Source organism: Strix aluco, chromosome 30 (genome assembly GCF_031877795.1).
Source record: "Strix aluco isolate bStrAlu1 chromosome 30, bStrAlu1.hap1, whole genome shotgun sequence".
In the NCBI taxonomy this organism is placed as follows: domain Eukaryota; kingdom Metazoa; phylum Chordata; class Aves; order Strigiformes; family Strigidae; genus Strix; species Strix aluco.
The window spans coordinates 3,003,194-3,026,422 of record NC_133960.1 but is presented as its reverse complement, the minus strand read 5'-3'; the positions used below and the strand labels follow the sequence as shown (position 1 = coordinate 3,026,422).

The 23,229-nt window shown below is 68.1% G+C and overlaps 4 protein-coding genes across 5 annotated transcripts; all 4 read left to right on the top strand.

The window, feature by feature from the left end:
* Positions 1-582: 582 nt before the first annotated feature.
* On the top strand, positions 583-3,945 carry SCAMP3 (secretory carrier membrane protein 3). The gene is made up of 9 exons (XM_074809596.1): positions 583-713; positions 786-863; positions 955-1,095; positions 1,173-1,293; positions 1,395-1,523; positions 1,677-1,836; positions 2,099-2,200; positions 2,309-2,426; positions 2,571-3,945. Exons 1-9 carry the CDS (start codon positions 666-668, stop codon positions 2,715-2,717), a joined length of 1,044 nt encoding a protein of 347 aa, XP_074665697.1. The 5' UTR covers positions 583-665; the 3' UTR covers positions 2,718-3,945.
* ENTREP3 (endosomal transmembrane epsin interactor 3) lies at positions 3,926-10,473 on the top strand. Of its 2 annotated transcripts, none has more exons than XM_074809590.1 (12): positions 3,926-5,142; positions 5,817-5,873; positions 6,038-6,148; positions 6,330-6,455; positions 6,551-6,658; positions 6,906-7,066; positions 7,190-7,289; positions 7,380-7,464; positions 7,576-8,154; positions 8,442-8,507; positions 8,861-9,123; positions 9,638-10,473. In XM_074809590.1, the coding sequence occupies exons 1-12, from the start codon at positions 3,928-3,930 to the stop codon at positions 9,806-9,808; spliced, it is 3,042 nt and encodes a 1,013-aa protein (XP_074665691.1). In that variant the 5' UTR covers positions 3,926-3,927; the 3' UTR covers positions 9,809-10,473. The 2 variants fall into 2 exon arrangements, with proteins under 2 accessions (XP_074665691.1, XP_074665690.1); XM_074809589.1 differs by having other exon boundaries at positions 8,439-8,507.
* Positions 10,474-10,609: 136 nt separating this feature from the next.
* Positions 10,610-13,996, top strand: LOC141916808 (lysosomal acid glucosylceramidase-like). Its single transcript, XM_074809591.1, has 10 exons — positions 10,610-11,092; positions 11,282-11,473; positions 11,549-11,695; positions 11,828-11,961; positions 12,045-12,217; positions 12,313-12,550; positions 12,700-12,924; positions 13,037-13,200; positions 13,383-13,508; positions 13,621-13,996. The coding sequence occupies exons 1-10, from the start codon at positions 11,029-11,031 to the stop codon at positions 13,721-13,723; spliced, it is 1,566 nt and encodes a 521-aa protein (XP_074665692.1). The 5' UTR covers positions 10,610-11,028; the 3' UTR covers positions 13,724-13,996.
* Positions 13,997-18,114: 4,118 nt separating this feature from the next.
* On the top strand, positions 18,115-21,543 carry LOC141916632 (lysosomal acid glucosylceramidase-like). The gene is made up of 10 exons (XM_074809329.1): positions 18,115-18,133; positions 18,363-18,554; positions 18,623-18,787; positions 18,903-19,036; positions 19,367-19,539; positions 19,647-19,881; positions 20,683-20,907; positions 20,976-21,139; positions 21,223-21,348; positions 21,438-21,543. Exons 2-10 carry the CDS (start codon positions 18,404-18,406, stop codon positions 21,541-21,543), a joined length of 1,479 nt encoding a protein of 492 aa, XP_074665430.1. The 5' UTR covers positions 18,115-18,133; positions 18,363-18,403.
* Positions 21,544-23,229: the final 1,686 nt, after the last annotated feature.

Here is a 23,229-nt window from a genome sequence, read left to right as displayed (position 1 = left end):
GTATGGCTGGTTCGGGTGGGCTCGGTGAAACAGCTGCTCTGCTGCACCCCCCCTGACCTCCCCGAGGGTAAGGCCTGGGGGCGTTCCGTGCAGGCTGGATGCCGCCCCGGTAAGAGGCGTCCGGTAAAAGCCCAGCCGAGGGGTTTGGCCGTGAGGCCTCCGGGGGACCTGCAGGAGGGGCCCGCTGCCGCGGGAGGCCTGGCTGAATGGAGCCATCGCCGGGTAGAGGAGTCGGCGCTGGGCGGGGGACCCAGAACCCGCCGGGGCATGGGGGAACCAGGGGGACATGGGGGCCTGGCCCTGGGATGGGACACCGGGAACCCGGGGGGTACGATAGGGCCCGGGCGGCGGAGAGGCCTAGGCCTGGCCCCGGTCCGGCGTTGCCATGGGGACGCGCTCCCGGCGACCCCTGCGGGGGGGGAAAATGGCTGCACCGGCACGTGACTCCCGGACATGTGACCGCGTCACGTGCTCGCCGCCGCCCGGCCTGGCCCCGCGCGTGCGCAGAGGCCCCCTGCAGCGAGGCTCCGCGGGCCGCAGGCGGGGCCGGTGACGTCACGGCGTGGCGGCCAATCGGCGGCGGGGGCGGGGCCACGTGGCGGAGGGGCTGAGGCAGCGGCGGTCGCGCTCCCGGTCCCGGTCCCGGTCCCGGTCCCGGTCCGGCCATGGCCCAACGCGGCGGCCCCGCGGTGCTCCCGGACAACCCCTTCCAGGTGCGTCCCGTCCAGGGGAGTGGCGGCGGCCCCGGCCCGGCCCCCGCGTCACCCCGGCCGCGTCTCTTGCAGGACCCCGCGGCGGTGCAGCCCCGGCCCGGCCCCGAGCGCGCGGCGCTGGACGCCTACAACCCCTTCGAGAGCGGCGCGGTGAGGCGGCGGGCGGGGCGGGCCGTTCCCCGGTGGCCGGGGCCCTCCCCGCGGCGACCGGCACCTCACCGGCCTGCTCTTCTTCCTGCAGCCGCCGCCGCCGTACGAGGCCCCGTCGGCGGCTCCGCCGCCCCTGCCAGCGCCCGGCATGGCCCCGCCGCAGGCGGCCGCGCAGCCCCCGCGGAAAGCCAGCCCCACGGAGCCCCGGAACTACGGCTCCTACGGCACGCAGGTACGGGGCGGGGCGGGGGCAGCCGCGGGCCGGGCCGGGGAAGAGGCGGGAGCCCCAGGGCCTGTGTTCCCCCACAGGCCTCGGCCGCCGCCGCCACCGCTGAGCTGCTGAAGCGGCAGGAGGAGCTGAACCGGAAGGCGGAGGAGCTGGACCGGCGGGAGAGGGAGCTGCAGAACGCGGCCCTCGGCGGCGCTGGAAGTGAGTGGCCTGTGGGGCAGGGGAGGGATGTGGCCACCTTCCCCTCGGCCCCCCCTACACAGCACCCCTGCTCTCTCCTTCCCGCCTCCTTCCTCCCGCAGCGAGGCTGAACAACTGGCCCCCGTTGCCGTCCTTCTGCCCGGTGAAGCCTTGCTTCTACCAAGACATCCCCGTGGAGATCCCAGCGGACTTCCAGAAGACCGTTACTACCATGTATTACCTCTGGATGGGTGAGTCCCTGGGGGAAATCTCAGGGCAGATCCTGGCAGGGGGTAGAGCAGGCATCCTGTGTGTGTGTGAGCGCTGCTGCGCTGGAGGAGTCGTGATTAACACGTGGCACCCGGGGCTGGGAGGCTGAGCCTGACCCACGTCCTCTTCCTCAGCCAGCACCATTGCTCTCTTCCTGAACTTCTTGTCCTCGCTGGCCTGGTTCTGTGTGGAGCCCTCGTCCGGTTCTGGGTTTGGCCTCTCCATTCTCTGGGCTCTCCTCTACACGCCCTGCTCCTTTGTCTGCTGGTATAGGCCGATGTACAAAGCTTTCAGGTGTGTATACGCTTGAGCTCCTGGGCCAGCAAAGCGGTGAGGGGGGGTGGCTGGTGCTGGAAGCTGGGGAGACCGGGCTGCTCGGTTGAACGGGCCCTTGCCCCGCCTGTGGCACCAATGTTGTCCCAGCTCCTTGTGCCCTTTGGTTTTGGGGGATGTGGTGATTCTGCACTGAGCTTCACGTTCTCCTTGTGTCCCCCGCTTTAAGGAAGGTTTGAGAGTTCTTCTCCGTGCCTTAACCTTGCCTGTCTCTTTCTCCCAGGAGTGACAGTTCGTTCAACTTCTTTGTCTTCTTCTTCGTCTTCTTTGCCCAGAACGTGATGTACGTGCTGCAGGCGATTGGCATACCAAACTGGGGATTCAGGTGCGCGTTGTGCTGACCCCAGGGAGCCCCGGCCGGCCCAGTACCCCGGAAAGGGAGGAGGGAGGTGGGGAAGAGGGAACCTGTGGGCCACCGCCTCTTGTTTTGCAGTGGCTGGATATTGAGCCTGATAGCGCTGCGGAAGAACACGGCCGTGGCTGTGATGATGATCCTGGTGTCCTTATTCTTCACAGCAGTGGCTGTGTTGGGCATCATTATGCTGAAAAAGGTGAGTTTGGGTTGAACCTTGGGGCCAGAGCACCCCTGTGGGAGGATGAGGGTGGGTTTTGGCAGGTGTGGGGTTACAGCTCTGTTCACTGAGGGCCCGGAACGGGGCCGGTGCCCTGACCCCGAGCCTACTGCTCTCTTCCAGATCCACTCCCTGTACCGCCGGACAGGTGCCAGCTTCCAGAAAGCACAGGAGGAGTTTGCTGCCGGGGTCTTCTCCAACCAGGCAGTGCGCACTGCGGCGGCCAACGCTGCTGCGGGCGCTGCCACCAACGCCTTCCGGGCGCCCTAGCCAGGCAGGGGCCCCGGCTTCTCACCGCACGTGGGCTCTTTCTAAGGAAGAGGAAATCCAAGTTGCACTTTCATTGGATCCCCGTGTGTCTGCATCAGCTCTCAGAGGCTGCCTCATCCCAGCTTGGAAGTGCTGGTGCCTGAATCGTCTGCTGCTCTAACCCCTTTCCTCATGGATGGAGGCTGTTCTGGTTTGTGCTGGTCCCCTCCCCTCGGCGCACTGAGGAAGGAGCAGGGTGGGAGGTGCCGTGGCCAAGCCCTGCGCCTGGCATCGTCCCCCCTTCCAGCACCAGCTGCTGGGGGCCGGAGCCTCCTCCAGACAGGTGACAGCGACCAAAACGGCTGCTCACCTTCCCTGGGCTCTCCTGTTTCCCCACCTGGCTGTGCCACTCATGTGTCCTGGGGCACAAAGGGCCCCCCCTTGGGCCCAGGCCTGGGGCAGGCAGGGGCTGGCTCTTCCGTGGAGGCTTTTCCCCCCCTTCCCCTTGGCACGGACCCGATTCTCTGCTAAGAAAACCATCCCCATCTTCCCCCAGGGTTTTGCCCTGGTGGGGTGGGGCTGGCCGTGTCCCCAGGGTGCTGAGCTGGGGGGCAGCCCCCCTCCCCTCCCTTTCCCCATCCTCTCCCCTTTGCTGAGCTGAGCCTGTGCCGAGAGTGGGGCTGGGACAGGCAGCTGCCGGGGGGGGGTTCCTGCCTTGAGCCCTCTGTGTGCCCCCAGGCCTGGCAGGTGCTGGGCACCGAGGAGGGGTCCTGGCACCCCCTCAGCTCCCTCCTCCCCTCCAGCGAGGGGGTGAACAGCTTCTCCCTTCCTCCTCCTCTCTGCCTGCCCTGGGGCCAGTGACCCCTTGCTCCCCCTGGCACTTCACCCATCACCGAGCCCTTCCCCTGGGCCCTTCCCCCTCCATTGTGGGGCGGGGGGGGGCTGAGCTGCCCAGAACGTGCCCTGTGTCCCCGCTAGCCCCTGGTGGCTCCCATCCCCTGGGCCTGGTGGCCCTGGGCTGGGGCTCAGGAGTTCCGCTTTGCCCCATCTCCTCTCCACTGCTCCTGGGCTGGCGAGAGGGGTTCGTGCCTTCATCTGGGGGGGGTCAGCGCCCGCGGGAGGTGGGGGGGGCTGGCAGTGGCCATCCCGCCGTGGGGCAGTTGCCGGCTGCGGCCTCCCGTGTGTTGCTCTGCCCGACGCCAAGCCGCCTTCGGTTTTATTTAAGGAATAAATGAAGTTTCACGCCGTGCCTCCGCCGTCTCCGTGCGCTGACCGGCGGGACCGGGAGGGCAGTGGCGGGGCCGGGGCGGCGGCGGTTTCCCGGTGGGGCGGGCGGGACTACAGCTCCCGGCGTGCCGCGGAGGGGCGGGCGCGGCCCCGGGGCGGGCGGCTGCGGGAGCGTTCCCGGAGCTGCGCCTCGGCCGCGCCCGCTCCGCCTCCTGCCGCGGCCACCGGGCTGCGGCCCCCGCCGCACCGGGCCCCCGGCGGAGCGCGGATCCCGGAGGCCGCCGCCGCCGGGGGTGATGCTTGGACGCGCTCCGCGCCGCCTCCCCCCGGCCGGGCGTCCCCGCCAGCCGCTCCGCGCGGGGCCGGGGCTGCGGGGAGCGGGGCGGAGAGCCCGCCGGTAGCCGCTCGCCGGTACCGGCCCGTGCCGGGGGCGCTCCTGGCAGCGGGGACACCCCCACCCCAGCCCCCGCGGGCGCCCCGGCCCCTGCGCCCGCTGCCCGCGGAGGATGCTCCTGGGCGGCGGCCGGACGCCCGCCCGCGGCTCCCGCCTCCCGGCGCTGCCCCGGGGGCCGGCGGCCAGGCCCGGGGGCCGGCGGCCTCCGCAGGGCACCATGATCCCCCGGCGGGGGCCCGGCGCTCGAGGGACGGCGAGGGAGGAGCGAGCCCCGGGGCCGCGCTCGGCCTGCGGCCGGCAGCTCTAGGCCGCCTCTCCGGGCGGGATGCGCAGCTCCCGCTGAGGCCGGTTCTGGTCCCACGACAACCCGCGGAAGCTTCTGGCGGCCGCGGGTCCCGCGTGGCCGTGGGCGCTGCCCCGAGCACCCCTCCGGGGGGCAGGGAAGAGCCGCCCTCAGCATCCTCCAGGAGGCGAAAGGTGGAGCCCGGCCCGTTCCCGCAGAGCGTCCGTTCCTGCTCCCCCCGGGCCGGCCCCGTCCTGGCGCGGGGCTACCGGCTGCCCCGGGGCTCGGGGGGGGACTGTCCCCGCTCGCCGCCCGGGGCAGCCATGCCCTCCCCCAGCGACTCCAGCCGCTCGCTGACCGGCCGCACGTCTCGCAGCCTCACCCACCTCCGCGGCCAGCGGACCTGGCTGCAGATCCTGCTGGTGCTGGGCTTCATCCAAGTGATCCTGGGCGTCCTCATCGTCACCTTCAGCCTGGTGGCGGCCACCATCACACCCTCCACCAAGATCCGACACTCCTGCCCGTCCTGGGCCGGCTTCTCGGTGAGTCTGGGGCCGGGGCAGCGCGGGGAGGGGTCTGGCACAGACTTGCTCTGCCGGGTCCCTACAGCTCCCTGGATGCTGAATTTGCCGCCGGTCCCAGGGGAGTGTAGCCCCGCTGCTCCCCCACCCTCTGCCTGTGGCAGCCGTGGTGCATTGTGGGAGAATCCCAAGGGTTCCCCCAGGGTGACTCTGTGAGGGACGGGGACCCCCGGCGCGCTGCAGGGGTGCTACCCGGGCTGGGCGTTGAGGTGCCACATTCTGGACAAACCCCGAGCAGGTTTGTGCAGGCAGGGAGGGGGGTGGGGGGTGCTGCAGTGGCGCCGGGGCGGGGGACAGGACAGCCCTGCCCTGCTCCTTGCCTGCTGCAGGCCTGGGGTGAGGGCAGGACCCTGACAGACCCTGGGCCCCCCGTGGTGACCCTGCGGCACAGATCCTGGCCTGGGTTTGCTGCCGGACACGGAGCTGCCTGCAGTCCCCAGGCTCTCCAGTGCCCTGAATCAGCAGTTTCTCCAGGCTTGTGGCGCCAGGGCTGCCCCTACGGCCCTGCTGCTCCTGGGCTGGCTCTGGGCCCGCAGGGCTCGGGGGGCTTCTGCCCAAGGGCGGGGGCTGCTCTGGGCCCCGCTGCCTGGCAGAGACCCCTCCCCGTCCTCACCCCTGGGCTTGTGCGTCTGCAGCTGGCGCTGTCTGGGCTCATCGGCATCATCTCCTGGAAGCGGCCGCTCACCCTGGTGGTAGGTGTTGGGGGGGGGAACCCCTCCACAGGCGGGGGGCCAGGATGGGGAGGGCAGCGCGAGGGGGTCGAGCAGCCCCACGTGCCCCCAGACGCGCAGCTGCATGTGTCGGCTCCCTGCTCCGCAGCCCGGCCCGGCTCCAGCCCCTCTCCTCCCCGCTGCAGATCACCTTCTTCACGCTGCTGTCGGTGCTGGGCGTCATGCTGAGCCTCGCTGGGTCTATCCTGTCCTGCCAGAACGCGCAGCTGGTGAAGTCCCTGGAGGCCTGTGAGAGGGTGAGGGAGGCCGGGGGCTGCCACAGTGCGTCCGGGCAACGGAGCGCAGCTTGGCCCTGGCCACAGGGCTCCGGGGACACAGGGAGCTGCGGAGCAGGGGCTCCGGCGGTGGCACGTGTCTGCGGCTCTCGGGGGCAGAGCCTGGCATCCGGAGGTCCCTCATGGTGTTCCTTGTCTCCAGGAGAAGGACTCGTGCGTCTGCTGCCAGGCCCGCTTGGAGCCCCCGCCCGCCTCCTGCAGCCGCCAGAGCGAGATGCTGACCATGTTCCCCAACCCCGACTGCCGGAGCATCCGCATGGCGCTCAAGGTGGGGACCCGGGGCGGGGAAGGGGCTCCCCAGGGAGCGGCTCTGCACCCCGCCGTGCTTTGGGGGCGCCCGCAGCTCACCCCACTCCTCCCCAGGACCTCCTCTTCAGCGTCTGTGGCTTGACCATCTTCTCCACCATCGTCTGCACGCTCTCTGCTGTTGTGTGCTGCATCCAGATCTTCTCCCTTGACATTGTCCATGTGGTGAGTCCCAGCCCTGGCCCAGGAGCAGACGGGGCTGGGGGGCAGCACTCCCAGGCTGGGGGGGCCCTGGGGTGCCAGGGCAGGACCTGCCCTCAGCTGGGTGCAGATTAAGGCCTGGGACGCGCATCCCTTGCTGGATCTAGGTTAATGGTTGGACTAGATGATCTTCAAGGTCTTTTCCAGCCTCGATGATTCTGTGATCTCTGGGTGAGGGGTCCCACATCTCCCTCCTCCCCTCTCCCTGCAGCTCGTCCCCCAGCGCTCAAGCTCCGTGACGCTGGAGTGCACGTCCCCCCCTGACACCTTTCTGCAGAGCATGATGGACTTTGAGGAATTCGTGCCCCCGGTGCCGCCACCCCCCTACTACCCACCCGAGTACACCTGCAGCTCCGAGACCGACGCGCAGAGGTACTCAGCTGCGACCCAGGCTGGTGGAGCGGGGCTACCGTCGTGGAGGAGCAGGGGGGCCTGTTTCTCCCCCAGGCAGGGCTTGTCCCACCCGACGTGGCTTTTCTGCTCTCGCCTCTGCAGCATCACCTACAACGGCTCCATGGACAGCCCTGTGCCCCTCTACCCGACCGACTTCCCCCCTTCATACGAGACCGTGATGGGGCTGCGGGGAGACAGCCAGGTGGGAGATGGGGTGGGGGCTGCGGGCAGGGGATGGCCAGGCAGGGCTGGGCTCCTGCTCTGCCTGCGCCCTGACCGTGCCGCCCCACAGGCCACCCTGTTTGACTCGCAGCTGACGGACGGCTCGCACGCCTGCACCTGCGACCGCGTCCCCTCCATCGTGCTCAGCGGGGAAGGTGAGCGCGCCTCGGCGCTGCGCCTCGGGCTGGGGCATCGTGGGACGGGAGAGGCGCCTCAGGGGGACCGGCCCTGCCTAACGGCTCTTCACTCACACCCGCTCCTCGCAGTGTCCATGGACAGCGGGTCCCTGATCATGTCGGAGATCATGGACATCCCCGGGGACAGCAGCCCCTCGGAGGACTCGTGCCTCCTGGAGCTGCAGGGCTCCATGCGCTCCGTCGACTACGTCCTCTTCCGCTCCATCCAGCGCAGCCGCGCGGATTACTGCCTGAGCGTGGACTGCGTGCAGTGCAGCCACCACGCGCGCAGCCCCACGCTGGGCTTGCAGGGACCCTTCGAGGAGACGCCCCAGCCCCGGGTGCGGGGGGAACGCTCCTACTCCTGCTCCACGGCGGAGCCTGGCCACGACGGCATCTTGGTGGGGGGAGCCGTCACCCACAGCTGCAATCGCCTGGAGGGGCTGGCCCGCTGCGTCGGGCCCTGCTTCCCCGAGGTGCGGCTCAAGGAGAAGAGCTCGCTGCAGGGGCGAGGGGGCGGCCGCTCCGCGGGGCCCAGCGCCGGCCGCCTCTGCCACCCACGACGCAACAGCGAGACCTCCTGCCCCTCGTCCCCAGCCCCAGGGCTGAGCCAGCGCCCGCTCGTGAGGTCGCACAGTGACCCCGGCGTCCTGGCGGCCAGCCGAGCTGGTAGGTGGCAACGGCGGCCGGGACGGGGGGACGTGTGTGCGGCAGGGTCTGTCCGGGGCGGCCAGGATGTGCCGCAGGTTTTGGCGGCGTTTCTCCGTGGCCAGGCGGGATTAGAGCTGCTCTGAGGTGGGCGGTTGTGCCAGGGGAATGGGGGGAGCTGGGGGGGTCTGCGGGGCTGGGAGGAGGGGGGGTTGCTGGGGCAGTCGTGCTGCCTGAGCTGGTGCTGGGGGGCTGCGCAGCGGTGCGGGGCGCTGCCAAAGCCTGAGCATTCGTTCTGCTCCCAGCAGATTTCAGGGAAGAAATTTATACCAAAGCACTGGAGGACACTGTGTCCAACTCCTCTGCGGATACAGGTCGGGGCACTGGGATGTACTGGGATATACAAAGAGATGGGGGGAGCGTTTCTGTAGCCTTTTGGGGATCAGGCTCACCCCAACGGGGTGGTACTGCTCCCGCTGGCTGGGGAGGGGAGAGGGGGGGCCCCCAGGGGCTGCGGGGACACGTCCCGTCAGGAGCAGTGTCCTGGCATCCCACACGGCTGCCCCGGGAGGGGGTGGGGTCCCCATCCCTGGGTGTGTTTAAGGGCCGTTTGGATGAGCTGTGGGGGGATGTGGGGTAGGGGAGAATTTTGTAGAGTCGGGCTGAGGGTTGGACTCGCTGATCCCGAGGGGCTTTTCCAACCTGAATGATCCTGTGATCTCCGCAGGGCTGTGCTCCGAGGCCTGCCTGCTCCGCCGTTCGCACTGTGACTCCCCCCCGCTGCTCCGGGCCAGCTCAGTGGGGAAGAACAAGCTGTTGCCCTCCAAGAAGGTGACGCAGCAGCTGTCGAAGACGACGACCCGCTCGCTGGGGGACCTCAAGGTCTGCCGGGGCACCCGCGGGCTGGTGGCCAGGTTCCTGCAGAGACCCAAGCGCAGCCCAGCAGCTGGCGTGGAGGTGCCCGGGCACAGCTCCCAGGGGCACAAGCAGGTGGGCAGCTCCTCTTTTCCAGGGAGCCCCATCCACACCCTCTCCCTCCCTCCAGTCCCCACCAGTATCTCCACGCTGGTCCTTCCAGGTCCCCGTTCCCCCGCCAGGCACTTCAGGGTGTCAGCACCCCGGCTACAGGCCGGGGCTGCAGGCAGAGCCCCCTTCCCACGGCACTGCCCTTGCCCAGCCCTTCCTGGCGTGGCAGCCCCTTCCCCTCGGTCCCCACTGTAGCCACGAGCGGGAAAATCAGGGAAATTGTGCGTGTCGCAACGGCTTGGCTTTGCCCCTGAGTCACCACAGCCTGGAGGCAGTCGCTGGGACATCCCAGCCTCGGCTTAAGGGACACGGGAGAACCTTGCGCAGCCCGGGAGGCCCCGATGGGAACGAGCCCATCCCTAATGACGGCGTACGCGTATGACAGACGCTTCCGCCATCCCTGCCGTCCCCAGAACGCGGGGTGCTGCGGGCAGGGGTGCCAGCCACGCAGCTGCAGCCTGTCCCCACGGGGTCGCAGGTTCCCTGGAGCGCCTGGCCGGGAGCGGAGCGGCCCCACGAAGGCATCCACCTGCAGAGCTGCGGCGACCTGAGCTCCACCTCGTCCCTGCGACGGCTCCTGTCCGCCCGCCGGCTGGAGCGCGGCCGCCCGCGGAGCCTCAGCGGGACCTGCAAGGAGAGTGTCCTCTGACAGCGCACCCCCACCCGTGACGCAGCCTCCGCGGGGACCCTCGAGGGGGTCCCGCTCTGGGCCAGGGCCCTCGGACATTGCTCAGACGTTGCTGCTGCTCCGGCGGGGCTGGGTCCTGCGCCACTGCCCTGGGGCCTCTTCTGGGCCCCTTCCCCAGGCGGGGCCAGGGCGAGGGGCTGGTCCCCTGGGGTGTCTGCTGGGGGGCCAAGACGGCCATACCCGTCCCCTGCGCTGGCCGTGCCTGTCCCCTGCCCTGTCCCCTGTGCCGGCTGTGCCTGTCCCTGTGCCAGCCGTGCCTGTCCCCTGGGATGGCTGCGCCTGTCCCCTGCCCTGTCCTCCCCTGCGCTGGCCGTGCCTGTCCCCTGTGCCACCCGTGCCTGTCCCCTGCCCTGTCCCCTGTGCCAGCTGTGCCTGTACCCCGGGACGGCCATGCCTGTCCCCCCCCCACCCCCCATACTGGCCGTGCCTGTCCCCGGCCCTGTCCCCTGCGCCGGCTGTGCCTGTCCCCTGTCCCCTGTCCCCCCACCGGCCGTGCCCGGTCCCCTGCGCTGGCCGTGCCCGCCCCCCGCCCGCCCCCCGCGGCGTCCCCGCGCCCGGGGCCGGTCCCGCGGCGTTCGCAGCCGCGCTGACCCTCGCTAGAGACCGAATAAAGGTGGTCGCCGCCCGCCCGGGGCCGTGGGGCCGGTGGCGCCGGGGGACGGGGCGGGGCTGGGCGGGCGCGTCAGCTGATCGATCACGTGATCGGCCGGGCGGGGCGCCGCGACCCCGCTGGCGGCTCCGTGGGCGCGGGGCGGCCCGGCCGGGTCCGCAGCCGGGGACGGCCGGTACCGGGGGCGCAGCCCAGGCGGGGTCGTGCCCGGTGCCCGCCTGCGCCTCCCGGGGTTCCCCGGTGCCGGGGGGGTGAACGGCCCCGCCGCCCGTGCGGCTCCCCCGGGCCCGCAGCTCCGTTACCGTCGCCGGGGTAGGGCCGGGCCCGCACCCGCTGTCTTGCCCAACCGGGGCCGGGCCCGCCCAGTGCCGGTGCCGCATCGGCGCTGCGGGCGTGGGCGGAACGGGAAGCCCGGGCGCCCTTAAAGGCGAGGCCGGCGGCGGGCCCGGTGCTGCGGGGAAGGGCGGCCGGGACGGGGCACGGGACGGGGCACGGGACGGGAGGCTCCGACGGGGCCGCTGCTCGCAGGCCCCGCGCCCCGGGAGAACCCGCCGGGGGCCGCGGAGGGGCCATGGGGGCCGCTGGTGCCCTGGGCCAGCTGCTGCTGCTGCTGCTGGCCGTGCACCGGGCCGCAGGTGAGCGCGGGGCCGGCGGCGGGGTGGGGGGTGTCGGGGGGCTGGGGGCAGCGCAGGGCTGGGGTGCGAGGGGAGGTGACGGGGTGCAGCGCGTGGGGGCAGAGGGAGCACCCCGGGGCAGGCACAAGGGTTCTGGCAGGGACGTGTCCCCAAGCCGGCAGCTGCCCCCACCCTGCCCGTGCCCCCCAGGCGCCCGGCCCTGCAGCCCCAAGTACTTCGGCCGTGACGCCATGGTGTGTGTCTGCAACGCCACGTACTGCGACACGCTGGACCCCCTGGTCCTGCCGGCGCCGGGCACCTACGTCAAGTACGAGAGCAGCAAGGCCGGCAAGCGGCTGGAGCGCAGCCAGGGGAGCTTCCAGCACAGCCTGCGCGCCCCAGGTACCTGCTGCGGCTGGCAGGGACGGGCTGGACCCTGCCTGCGACCCGCCGTCACGCTGGCTTCCCTCCCTGCAGATCTCGTCCTGACTCTGGACGCCACGCAGCGGTACCAGAAGGTGAAGGGTTTCGGCGGCTCCGTCACCGATGCGGCTGCCATGAACGTCTTTTCCCTTCCGGAAACAGCCCAGGATCACCTGCTGCGCTCGTACTTCTCTGAGGAAGGTGAGACCATCAGGGGAGGCAGGAGGGATGGTGACGGGGACCCTGCGGGCCCCTGCTGGGGCACCAGCAGGGCTTGGGGACGTCCTGTCCCATTGCCCACCTCTGCCTGTCCCACGCTGCCGTGCCTGGCAGGGCTGGAGTACAACCTCGTCCGGCTCCCCATGGCCAGCTGCGACTTCTCCCTCCACGCCTACACCTACGACGACGTTCCCTTCGACTACGAGCTCGCCCACTTCAGCCTGCGCGATGAGGACACGAAGCTGAAAGTGAGCGGCGGGAGGGAGTTGGGGGAGGATGTGGGGGGTGTGCAGGGGCTCAGCTCAGGTGGTCCCTCCGCCCCCTCCTGCAGATCCCCCTCCTGCACCGAGCCATGGCCATGAGCAAGCAGCCGCTGTCGCTGTACGCGAGTCCCTGGACCTCCCCGACGTGGATGAAAACCAGCGAGTCCTTCGTGGGGAAGGGCACGCTGAAGGGGCAGGCAGGGGACAAGTACCACAAGACCTGGGCCAACTACTTTGTGCGGTAAAGAGCTCTCGGGGCGAGGAGATAGGGGAGATACCCGGGGGATCCTCAGCGTTGGGGAGACCCCCTGGCTCACCCCTCTCCCCTGCGCCCAGGTTCCTGGATGAATACGCCAAGCACAACCTGACCTTCTGGGCGGTGACGGCAGAGAACGAGCCCTCGGCGGGGCTGATCAACAACTACCCCTTCCAGTGCCTGGGCTTCACGGCCGAGCAGCAGCGGGACTTCATCGCGCGGGACCTGGGCCCTGCGCTGGCCAACAGCTCCCACCGCGACGTCCAGCTCATCATCCTGGACGACAACCGGCTCCACCTCCCGCACTGGGCCAAAGTGGTGAGTGCGGCGTGGGGTCGCCAGCACGGCGAGCTGGGCAGAGCCCGATCCTGCTGGCACAGCGTGGACCCCATGGGGGGCTCGGCCGTGCAGTCCCGGGGCTCTCTGCCCCGCGGGGCCCGGTGGAGGTTGACTTTTCTCCCTGCCAGGTCCTGGAGGATGAAGAGGCAGCTCGCTACGTCCACGGCATCGGCATCCACTGGTACCTCGACTTCATTGGTCCCATACAGGACACGGTGGTGCCCACTCACGAGCTCTTCCCTGACTACTTCATCCTGGCCACGGAAGCATCTATTGGGGCCCATTTCTGGGAGAGGGACGTGATCCTGGGCTGCTGGGAGCGGGGGAACCAGTACAGCCACAGCATCCTGATGGTGAGGCCCCCGCGTCGCCCTGCACGGTGGGCCCCAGAGAGGGCTGCCAGCACGCTCCCTCTCCCGTTGGCACCCCACTCCTTGGGCAGAAGTCTGGGCTGTCCTGTTGCAGAACCTCAACAACTACGTGACGGGCTGGACCGACTGGAACCTGGCTCTGGACCTGGAGGGGGGCCCCAACTGGGTCAAGAACTACGTGGACAGCCCCGTCATCGTGGATGCCAGTGAAGTCATCTTCTACAAGCAGCCCATGTTCTACCACATGGGGCACTTCAGGTGGGTTGGGGGCACTTCAGGTGGGTCAGGGCCCCCCCAACACGCTCTCAGCTGCCTGGGCTCCAGATTCGTGGTTGCAGTAGCAGCTTGTCAGGAGGGGAGCAGGGCAGGCTTGTCGGGAGAGGAGCTTTTCTGGGGTCTGACTCCCTTTCTGGGGTTGCTTCTTGCTCCTGCCTGTGCAGTAAGTTCATCCCCGAGGGCTCCCAGCGTGTGGGGCTCGTCGCCTCCAAAGAGTCCAAGAAGACGGACCTGGAGTACACGGCTTTCCTGCGCCCCGACGGTGCCGTGGTCGTGGTGGTTCTGAACCGGTGAGTGATGCAGCCTGGCCTGCAAGCGTGGGACCCCATCCTGCTGGGCCCTGGGCACCGCTGCTGCTCGGGAGCTGCTGCGGGTCTGACCCCGCTGCTCTCCACCCTCCAGGTCCCTGCAGAACGTAACCTTCGGGCTGGCCGATACCGTTGGCCTCATCGCAGCCGTGGCTCCGGCCAGCTCCATCCAGACCTACCTGTGGCAGCGGCAGTGACGGGGCTGGGACGCCCGTGGCTGAGGGGCCGGACTGAGCCGGGCCAGGAGCAGCCCCACGCTGCCTGCGGGCTCGGGCCTGGGGGCGCGGAGGGGGCGGCTCAGCGCAGCGATGGGGCCGAGCGCTCGGGTGAGCCGGAGGAGCGGGCCGGGCTGGGGAGCGCCGTGTGCGTGCAGGAGGGCCAGGGGCACCGGTGCCCCTCGGGGTGGAGATCCCACAGGCTGTGAACGCTGTTTGCTGCTGCTCCGACATTAAACGCTGATGTTGCCTCTATGTCTGTGGCTGGAAGAGAAACCTCCGGGTCCCTCCCCTGCTCCTGGGCACCGTGGCTGGGTGCCACCTGGGCACGGAGCCTGCAGGAGTCCCACGAGCGAGCGGCGTAGAGCTCCTGGAGCCCCCCGGGGCGGCCGCTCTCCCTGCCCACCCTGCTCCCCCCTGGCCCCAACAACTCGTAGCGGGGCTTACCCTGCCCGGGAGGTGCTCCAGGCACCAGTCTGCTCCCAGTTTCAAGCGCGTGCTGCCTGGCAGGGCTGTGAGCCAAGCCTGGGTGCTCTCCCGCTGCCTTTGCGGGCAGGTTTAGGAACTGGCAGGCAGCTCAGGGTTTGCCCTGCACGCAGATGCTCTGGGTCCTGGTGCAGGAGCGGAGGTGAAATGCCTGGACACCTGCCTTGGTGGAAGCCCTGGGCAGGGATTGTGGCCAAGATTCAGCTTTTTGTACTTTTCCTGCCAAGCTGGAACCTCTCGCAGCCCGATGCTGGGCTGGGGGGGGGTGTGGATCACATCACCCCCAGCCCAGGGTGCAGGGTGCGTCCCGGGATCAGGGCTGGAGGCAGAACCAGCTCCAGGAGCGTCGCAGCACGGTGGGTTCAGGGTAGGAGCTGGCTCTGGATGGGGCCAGGGCAGCTGCAAAGCTTCTCCTGGGGCTTTGCAGGGAGGGGGATGGGGGTCGGGCTGCAGCGGCCCTGCAGCAGGGTGTGCTGTCCCCTGCAGGGACAGGGCAGAGCCCAGAGCCGTCCCCGCTGTGACGAGGAGGCTCGGGGGGCACCTGGCGCTCAGCACCCACCGCGGAGCCGGGGCAGCTTGAGCAAGTGGGCACGGGGCCAGGAGTGGGTGCTGAGCGCGGGCACACCCAGGAAGGAGCTGAGGAGCTGGGAGGGTGTGCTGAGCAGAGGATTAGGACAGGGAGGTCACGATTGCAGGCAGGGAGATCACGATTGCAGGCAGGGTGAGGAAGGGAGGCCGCGGCTGCTGGGCTGAGCCGGGTCAGGCGGGTCGAGGCAGGCGGGATGTGGCCCAGGGATGCCATCGGGGCTGACAGCAGCGATGCTGCGTGGGCCGGGCACAGCCCAGTGCTGACTCTGGCAGCGCCCGGGGCGGTGGGTAAGTGTGTGACAGGGTCACCCCGGGAAGCTGGCACCTCCCGCACTGCGGTGCCACCAGGACGCTGCTCTGGGGCAGGAGCCCTGGGACCCCCCAACACCGGGGGGATGCCCGAGTCCTGGGGAGAGCTGGCTGTGCATCCCGCTCCCGCCCGGAGGCTCTTTGTGTTTGTCCACAAGAGGGAAATATTTCTCCAGGATCGCAGCGACAGCGAGTCCCGCTCCCAGCATCCCCCTTCCAGCATCCCTGTGCCCGGGGACAGGATCGCTCCTCACCTGCTGCTTCTTTCCCAGGTTCTTACTTACCGGCTTCCTTTAACGTTTTACCGGCTCTGGTGATAAAAGCTGATGGCCGGATGCTGAATCATCCCGGCACATGTGCCTTGTCCCTGTGCTCTGCTCGGCTCTGAAGGACTGACTGTGTTAAATGGAGAGGGAATGAATCCTTCAACGTCACTGGGCTTGGCTCATTAATTCTTGTGCAAAGCGTTGGCACGTTTTGGGGCACACACCAGCTGGTGGCTGCTGGGACTGGGATGACGGGACCCCCCCCCCCCACCAGCAGCCAGCCTGGCACCAGTGACCACCAGTAAGGGCCAGGTCTCCCCGTGCCCCCGGCCAAGGTCCAGCTGCCTGGCAGGACGCTGGAGCCACAATGCTGCGTCGAGGCTCTGCACGCCCGGCTCCTTCTCTGGCACTGATGGTTTTTGCAGTCATGCCACCCATAAGGGCAGCTCAGACCAGCTCCATGTTCTCACAGCCCCCAACCGGCCTGCCTAAGGGACAAAATTCACCCCCCAGGCTGCTCTGCCTGCTGCGGGGGACAGTCTGCAAAGGCCACGCGAAACCCCGTGTGCTGGGAGCGGCAGCAAGAAGCGGATTCAAGAGGATTGAGTGGGGCTGCCCAGCACCGCCTGTGCCACCCACTCCGTGCCGAGGTGTTGCCCTTCCCCTGGGTCTCACTTTTCCTGCTCAGCAGGAAGCTCTTATCAGCCTGTGTTGGTAGGGATGAGCTCCAGCAGCCTCCACAGTGTTTTTGCTCCCGGGAGCTGTGGAGGCTCGTGGGAACCTGAGCTGGCTGTGGCCAGACACAGGGCAGGCAGAGCCAGACCCCAAAACGGGGAGGAAAAGGGTGTGGGGGGCACCCTGGGAGGCTGCAGCGCACCAGGAGGAAGCTGATCACCGTGGGGCAGCCGGGCCTGACCTATTAACCCCTCCCCAAAATTGGGGCTTATTACCCCTGGGTGTAGCAGCCAGGTGACACGTTAGTCACAGCTGGGAGTGGGAGACCTACAGGGCAGAGGGACAGGGCCAAGGGCTTCCTTCCAGGGCTGCCTGTTTGCCCTGTGAGTTGGGGCTGGGGGCTGCCCACCCCCGTTTGCCCCTTCCCGGTGGCAGCTGGCCCGGGTGCCCCATGGCTCGGCCCCATATGGCAGGTGGAGGCGTGGGATCGTGTCAGGGCAGCGCTGGAGGGTAGGAGGAACTTTGATGAATTGAATTGCCCCACAGCTGCATCTGATATGCCAGGAAAGGAGAAAACTGGTCATGAAGTGCTGCTCCGCCTGGAGAAGAGCTGACGGAGCGGTTTAACCCTATGCAGGGAAATTCTGAGCCCTGGCACTCGATGCTCTTGGGCCACTGGGCTGGGAGCTGGCTGCTCTCTGTCCCCCTGGGCCACTGCTGCAGAGAGATGCCGAGGGCATCCCCGCAGTGATGTGTGTGTCCACGGGAGTGGGCATGTCCTGGGCAAAGTGACCGGGACCAGGCGGTGTCTGGGTGAGCCGGCCCAGTTCAGCCCTGTCTCTTTGGACTGGGAGAATCGCTCTCAGAGGAGCGGGGGGCTCTCCCGGAGCAGTTTGTCAGCAGGCACATGCTGTGGGGGGCAGCGGGTTCCCCTCCGTGGGTCTGGCTCGTCCCCATTGCTGGGGGACAGAGCACAACCCTGCCTGTGCAGGAGCTGGGGCACTTCCCCCCTGGGTGCTGCCGCTTGCACGGCGCGCGCTGAGCTGGGGTGAGCAATGCAGAAGCCTTGGGCAGGGCAGGGCAGCGGCTCCAGCTCCTGTGCGGGTCCTTTTGCTGTGCCAGGTTTGCACCCTCACCTGGGGGTCCTGGACCCTCCCCACTCTGGGTGCGTGGCCACCTCAGCTCTTGGCGGGGAATGGGGGAACCAGGGTGATGGGCAGGGGTAAATCACCCCAGGTGCTGTTATTAGCAGGACACCCTACGGTGCCTGTGAGCCTGCCCGTGGGCTCTGCTGCACTTCCAGGGATTCATCCAGACCCTGCCTGACAGAAGAAAGAAATCAGCTCTTCCTTCATGGCATTGCAGTGGGGTCTCAGAGCTGCCCTGTGCTGCATCTCCCTGTGCTGGTGGGGCCTCTTGAGTGGCCAGAGCTGCCAGCCTGATGTCCCCGTCCCCTCTCTGGGGGCTGACGCCCTTGCACAGCAGCAGAAAGTGTGGGGGACCTGGTGTTCCCCAGCTCCAGCCCCGCGGTGAGATGTGCAATGGTCCGGGTCCGGGTCCAGGACCAGCGGTAGGTACGGCCGGGAGGAGAGCAAGGAGGAGCTGTGGGGGTGGGAGAGGGTGTGCTGCGGAGGGAGGTCTCGGAGCAGCTCCCTGTAAAGGCGAGGTGGGGAGGCTGGAGCTGCCGGAGGAGGAGGAGGAGGGCTGGTGGCAGTGCAGGTTGGGGAGCAGCGGGGTGGAGGTGGGTGGGCTGCGGGCTCCGGGGAGGGATGAACCCACCTGACCTTCCTGCAAGGCGAGGGTCTGTGCAGGGGGGGAGGACGGCACGTGTGGCAGGAGCTTCCTGGAAGGAGAAGTGGGGACAGAGGAGACAGCACTGATCCAGCCGGCGAGCACAGCCTGTCCCTCCACCCCCTCTTGCACCCACGTCTGCCTTGGCTGAGGGTGCCCCCGCTCACAGGCTCTGCTCCCCAGGACCCGCCGGAGCTGGGGGGACACGGAGGGGCCATGGGGGCTGTCGGCATCCTGAGCTGGCTGCTGCTGCTGCAGACGGTGCCCTGGGCTGCAGGTGAGTGCAGGGACGTTGCGGGGGTGGCGATGGGACAGCGTGGCTTGGGTGCCAGCGTGCCCTGGGACAGGGTCAGGAGCCTGGGTGTCATGCAGGAGCTGGGGTGTGAGGGGAGGTGACGGGGTGCAGCGCGTGGGGGCAGAGGGAGCACCCCGGGGCAGGCACAAGGGTTCTGGCAGGGACGCGTCCCCAAGCCGGCAGCTGCCCCCACCCTGCCCGTGCCCCCCAGGCGCCCGGCCCTGCAGCCCCAAGTACTTCGGCCGTGACGCCATGGTGTGTGTCTGCAACGCCACGTACTGCGACACGCTGGACCCCCTGGTCCTGCCGGCGCCGGGCACCTACGTCAAGTACGAGAGCAGCAAGGCCGGCAAGCGGCTGGAGCGCAGCCAGGGGAGCTTCCAGCACAGCCTGCGCGTCCCAGGTACCTGCTGCGGCCGGGTGGGTGGCAAATGCCACCCCAGGACCCAGCCCTGGGCACTGCGAGCTGAGCCGGGCTCTCCCTCGCAGGGCTGCTGCTGACGCTCAACATCTCTGCGTTGTACCAGCACCTGAAGGGCTTCGGCGGGTCCCTCTCCGATGCTGCTGCCCTGAACATCCTGGGGCTGTCGCAGCAGGCTCAGGACAATCTGCTGCACTCGTACTTCTCGGAGAGCGGTGAGCAGTGAGGGCACCAGCAGCGTGGGGTGTGTTGTAGGGTTCCCCCACTGCAGGGACACCCATCACCTGGGTGCCTGCTCCGGTGCTGTTTGATGCCTTTCCTGCTCCACAGGGATTGAGTACAACCTCATCCGGCTCCCCATGGCTTGCAGCGACTTCTCCGTGCGCCCCTACAGCTACGACGACGTCCCCCACGACTACGAGCTGACACACTTCAGGCTGGCAGAGGAGGATGTGAAGATGAAGGTGGGAGGCTGAAGGCACTGCCATCGGCACCTTGTCCCCTCTCCCCCCCCCCGGAGCTCCTGCATGTGCCAGGACCCCCGTGACTGGGTGCTGCTGAGCCGCACGCACAGCAGCAGGGTGCATGGGGACAGCTCGTGGGAGCTGGCACCTCCTCCTGGCACATTTCGGCTGGCACTGGCAGGGTGTGGGGCCGGGGCACCGTGCCATGGGGTGGTGCTCGCAGGTTCCCTGCGGAGGTCCCTTGAGTGCTCCCCTTCCTCCCACGCTGGGCTGTGTAGTTTCAGGGGGCTGCAGCTGAAGCTGAGCTGGTCCCTCTGCCCCCTCCTGCAGATCCCCCTCCTGCACCGAGCCTCAGCCATGAGCAGGCGGCCACTGTCACTGTTCGCCAGCCCCTGGACCTCCCCAGGCTGGATGAAGAGTAACGGGGATGTCCGCGGGAAGGGCACGCTGAAGGGGCAGGCGGGGGACAAGTACCACAAGACCTGGGCCAACTACTTCATCAAGTACCGTCCGCTGGGGCTGGGATGCTTGAGGATGGCAGATGGGGGAGGCTGGGGTGGGCAGAGGGCGCGCAGACACGGCTGACGCGGCCCCGACTTCCCTGCACCAGGTTCCTGGATGAATACGCCAAACACAACGTGACCTTCTGGGCGGTGACGGTGCAGAACGAGCCCCTCGCCGCGCTCCTCACACCCCTGCAGTTCCCCACCATTGCCTTCACCGCCGCGAAGCAGCGGGACTTCGTGGTCCAGGACCTGGGCCCCGCGCTGGCCCGCAGCCCCCACCGCACCCGGATCATCATCCTGGACGACCAGCGCATCCACCTCCCCCACTGGGCCAAAGTGGTGAAGAGCAAAACCCCACCGCCCTGCCCGGCTCCTTCCTCTCCCTCCGCTCCGTGTCCCACTCGAGCTTCGGGTTTTAGCTAAACATTAAGCCAGCAGCCGCTCCCGGCCCTAGACAGAGCAGGAGGCAAACGGGGTCTGCGGGAGCGCGAGATGCAGCCGGCTAATTCGGTAGCAGCCGCCTCTGCGTGTGCCTGGCTGAGGCAGGGACGGGAGGTGGCATCCGTGTCCCGGATTCCCGCAGCGCAGCGTGCTGAGGCGCTGCCAGCACCTTCTCCAGGCAGAGTTTCGGCTGATTGGGCTTACCCTTCGCAACGCTGAAGAGTTCTTTGTGGGAATTACCTTAAACTAAAAGGAAAGAAAATAAAACGTGCTCCTGCTTCTGCCTCGAGCGAGGCAGGAGCTGCAGGGGAAGGTGCAGAACCGGCAGCATCTGGGGACCAGGCAAGACCACCCCGGAGGGGGATGCGGAGGGAGGACCAGGCAGCAGCGGGAGCCACGAGGGGGGCGAGGAGCCCTCCGAGGGGCACATCTGCCCCCACACACCCATTGCTCTGAACCCAGCGGGGTGCTGGAGCCACGTCAGGGTGCTGGAGCCACGTCGGGGTGCTGCTTGGGGTGCAGGTGCTGAAGGGGAGGCGGCTGCAGGCATGGGGGACTGAGGTGCTGGTGGGAGGGGACAAGAGAGGAGGCAGGTGGCCCTAGGAGACCCCGCTGGCATGTGGGGTCTGTGTGTCCGTCCCCACGGGGCTCAGGGTGCTGGTGGCACCGGTGTGAGGCGTCTCCTCTGCTCCCCCCCAGGTCCTGGGCAATACCACCGCTGCCCGCTACGTCGCCGGTATGGGGGTTCACTGGTACCTGGACAGCATCGTCCCGGCCCGCTGCAGCCTCGAGGTCACCCACAAGCTCTTCCCTGGCCATTTTCTCCTCTACACGGAGGCCTGCAGCGGCTTCCTCACCTTCCGCTTCTCCGTGTCCTTGGGCTGCTGGGAGCGGGGGAACCACTACAGCCACAGCATCCTGCAGGTACGGCCCCCCCAGCGCTGCCTGCCCGCGGCTGGGGGCCCGGCTCAGCCTCTTCCCCACCTGCCCAGGTCCTGAACCACTTTGTGGCCGGCTGGACCGACTGGAACCTGGCCCTGGACCTGGAGGGGGGCCCCAACTGGGTCAAGAACTACGTGGACAGCCCCGTCATCGTGGACAGCAGCAAGGACATCTTCTACAAGCAGCCCATGTTCTACCACCTGGGGCACTTCAGGTGGGTCAGGGCTGGGGGGACTCAGGTGCTGCCACCAGCCTGAGACTGGGGACATGATCCCTCTCCTGCTCCTCCCCCCGCAGCAAGTTCATCCCCGAGGGCTCCCGGCGCGTGGGGCTGCACAGCAGCTGCCGGCACCTCATCTGTCAGCTGGAGCACGTGGCCGTCCTGCGCCCCGACGGGGCCCTGGTCCTGGTGGTCCTCAACAGGTCGGTGGGGCAGCCTGGGTGAGGAGACGTGGCGGGGGGGACGCTTGGCCCCAGCTGTGCCAACCTGCTCAGCCCCTCTCGCCCCCCAGGTTTGGCTGGGACGCGCCGTTCACCATCCAGGACCCCGCCGTTGGTTTCATCGAGACCGTGGCTCCGGCCAACTCCATCCAGACCTACCTGTGGCGCCAGCAGTGATGGCCAGGGCAGTGCTGGGGACAGCACTCGGTACTGGGGGTCTCCAGGGGTCTCTGGGGGGTCAGCTCTCCTCCCTCCCCTTTTCCAGCATCCTTCAATGGTGGAAGCTGGTGGTGACCCACTGCTGGGGGCACCAGAGGGACCCGGGGTCCTGCCCCAATGCAAGAGGCTGAGTGTGCTCCTGGCACTGGGGTCTCACCACGGCTGCTGCTGCTGGCGCTTCCCGGCCTCCCCCCTCCCTCCTCAGCACCCCCGAGCCCCTTGAAAGCTCCTCCTGTGCCGTCTCCTGGACCACGCTTCCACACGTGGCTCCCTTGAAACCTTCGCGTGTGTCTCGGGCGCCAAGTAAAGCCGTGACGCGCTCCCTCCGGTATGCGCCGTCCCCGTCAGTGTTTCCTCTACGCTCTCAGAAATCGCTCGGTTTTCCTCGGAGAGGCGGCGAAGAGCGAGGGGTGCCCCGGAGGGCTCCAGCCCCGTGGCCCGCGTGTGGCTGCCTTGTTTATCGCTGCAGCTGGAGCCTCAGCCGCTCGCCAGCTCTTGATTTGTTTCATATGTGCTGTCGGTTTTCCCCAGCCTACTTTTTTTTTTTTTTTTTTTCTTTTTAAATCACAATGTCCTGTTGCACCAGGGCAGAAAAGGCCGAGTAAATTCACTCAGCGTCCCCATCCACTAAGTCTCACAGACAAATTAGGTTGATGCCATCTCTTCCAGAGCTCACACCACTGGCTGCACCCAGCCGCCCTCCGCTAGCGTGGCCTCCGGACAGACTCCCCTCTATTCTGGCGGTGGCCGACATCGAGCTGGCAGCCCGCAATTACCTGGCTGTCCTGTTTGCTCTCCTTAAATACCAGTTACAGTATTTGCTTGCTCCAGCCTTTGGGAACATTACCAGCATCTTTGAAGTCCTGGAATGAGAAAGCCAGAGCGCTCCTTGGCAAACTCCCCTCGTGTGTGAGCTGTGGAGTTGCTGATGTTGGGGAAAAAGGACAAAAAAAAAAAAAAAAGAGGTTTAACAGCTGTTTTCTTGAAGCGCGGCATGAAGGTGGCACCAGGCTCTGTCTCAGCCCTGTTCACGGAGCACATCGTCGATGTTCCCGGGTAGCGCTGGCCCAAAGGGCAGCTGGGCTGCCTGTGCTTCTCAAGGAACATCAGAGCTCTGCCACGCAGGGACGGCGCAGACGCAGCCCCGCACCCCCAGATGTTCAGCGGCGGCTCAGGGCCGCCTGTGCAGGGAAATGCTTCGGCACAGCCCCTCCGGGCGGGCTCCGTGCTCCCCGGCCATCTGGAAGCGCAGCTGCCGCAGGGCTAGTACGTTCCCTCCATGCTGAAAAGCTGACGGGGAAATGGAGGGATGCGACCCCCCCGGCGGAGGGCGTGGGGAGGCTGCAGGAATCATCCCCATCGTCCCCACCAGCCGCAGCCTGAGCCGGGGGGTCCTTGCTCCGGCCCGCAGCAGGAGGAGTGGTCCCCGGGCAAGGGGCTGCCTCCCCGGCCACACACACGAGTGGCATCAGGGGGACACTGGGCCCAGGCTGGGCAGATGCTGCCTCTCCCGTAGCTCGGCCCCCCCCTTCTTGTTTCTCCTGCTGCCTGCAATTAGGAAGCATCCCAAATTAGAAGGTGCGGAGCCCAGACTTGTTTTGCAGATGATAAACTACTTCAGCCTGCTCCACCCAGCCCTGCTGC

What these genes read in the sequence shown, in the direction of transcription:
- LOC141916808 (XM_074809591.1), top strand. Translation starts at nt 11,029, where the DNA reads ATGGGGGCCGCTGGTGCCCTGGGCCAGCTGCTGCTGCTGCTGCTGGCC. An exon ending in GGCCGTGCACCGGGCCGCAG is followed by an intron (nt 11,093 to 11,281) that starts GTGAGCGCGGGG and finishes CGTGCCCCCCAG; the next exon opens with GCGCCCGGCCCTGCAGCCCC. An exon ending in TACCACATGGGGCACTTCAG is followed by an intron (nt 13,201 to 13,382) that starts GTGGGTTGGGGG and finishes CTGCCTGTGCAG; the next exon opens with TAAGTTCATCCCCGAGGGCT.
- ENTREP3 (XM_074809589.1), top strand. Translation starts at nt 3,928, where the DNA reads ATGAAGTTTCACGCCGTGCCTCCGCCGTCTCCGTGCGCTGACCGGCGG. An exon ending in CCCTGGAGGCCTGTGAGAGG is followed by an intron (nt 6,149 to 6,329) that starts GTGAGGGAGGCC and finishes CCTTGTCTCCAG; the next exon opens with GAGAAGGACTCGTGCGTCTG. An exon ending in CATCGTGCTCAGCGGGGAAG is followed by an intron (nt 7,465 to 7,575) that starts GTGAGCGCGCCT and finishes CGCTCCTCGCAG; the next exon opens with TGTCCATGGACAGCGGGTCC.
- SCAMP3 (XM_074809596.1), top strand. Translation starts at nt 666, where the DNA reads ATGGCCCAACGCGGCGGCCCCGCGGTGCTCCCGGACAACCCCTTCCAG. An exon ending in CATGTATTACCTCTGGATGG is followed by an intron (nt 1,524 to 1,676) that starts GTGAGTCCCTGG and finishes CCTCTTCCTCAG; the next exon opens with CCAGCACCATTGCTCTCTTC. An exon ending in GCATCATTATGCTGAAAAAG is followed by an intron (nt 2,427 to 2,570) that starts GTGAGTTTGGGT and finishes GCTCTCTTCCAG; the next exon opens with ATCCACTCCCTGTACCGCCG.
- LOC141916632 (XM_074809329.1), top strand. Translation starts at nt 18,404, where the DNA reads ATGGTGTGTGTCTGCAACGCCACGTACTGCGACACGCTGGACCCCCTG. An exon ending in GCACAGCCTGCGCGTCCCAG is followed by an intron (nt 18,555 to 18,622) that starts GTACCTGCTGCG and finishes CTGCGAGCTGAG; the next exon opens with CCGGGCTCTCCCTCGCAGGG. An exon ending in TGGGCCAACTACTTCATCAA is followed by an intron (nt 19,540 to 19,646) that starts GTACCGTCCGCT and finishes TCCCTGCACCAG; the next exon opens with GTTCCTGGATGAATACGCCA.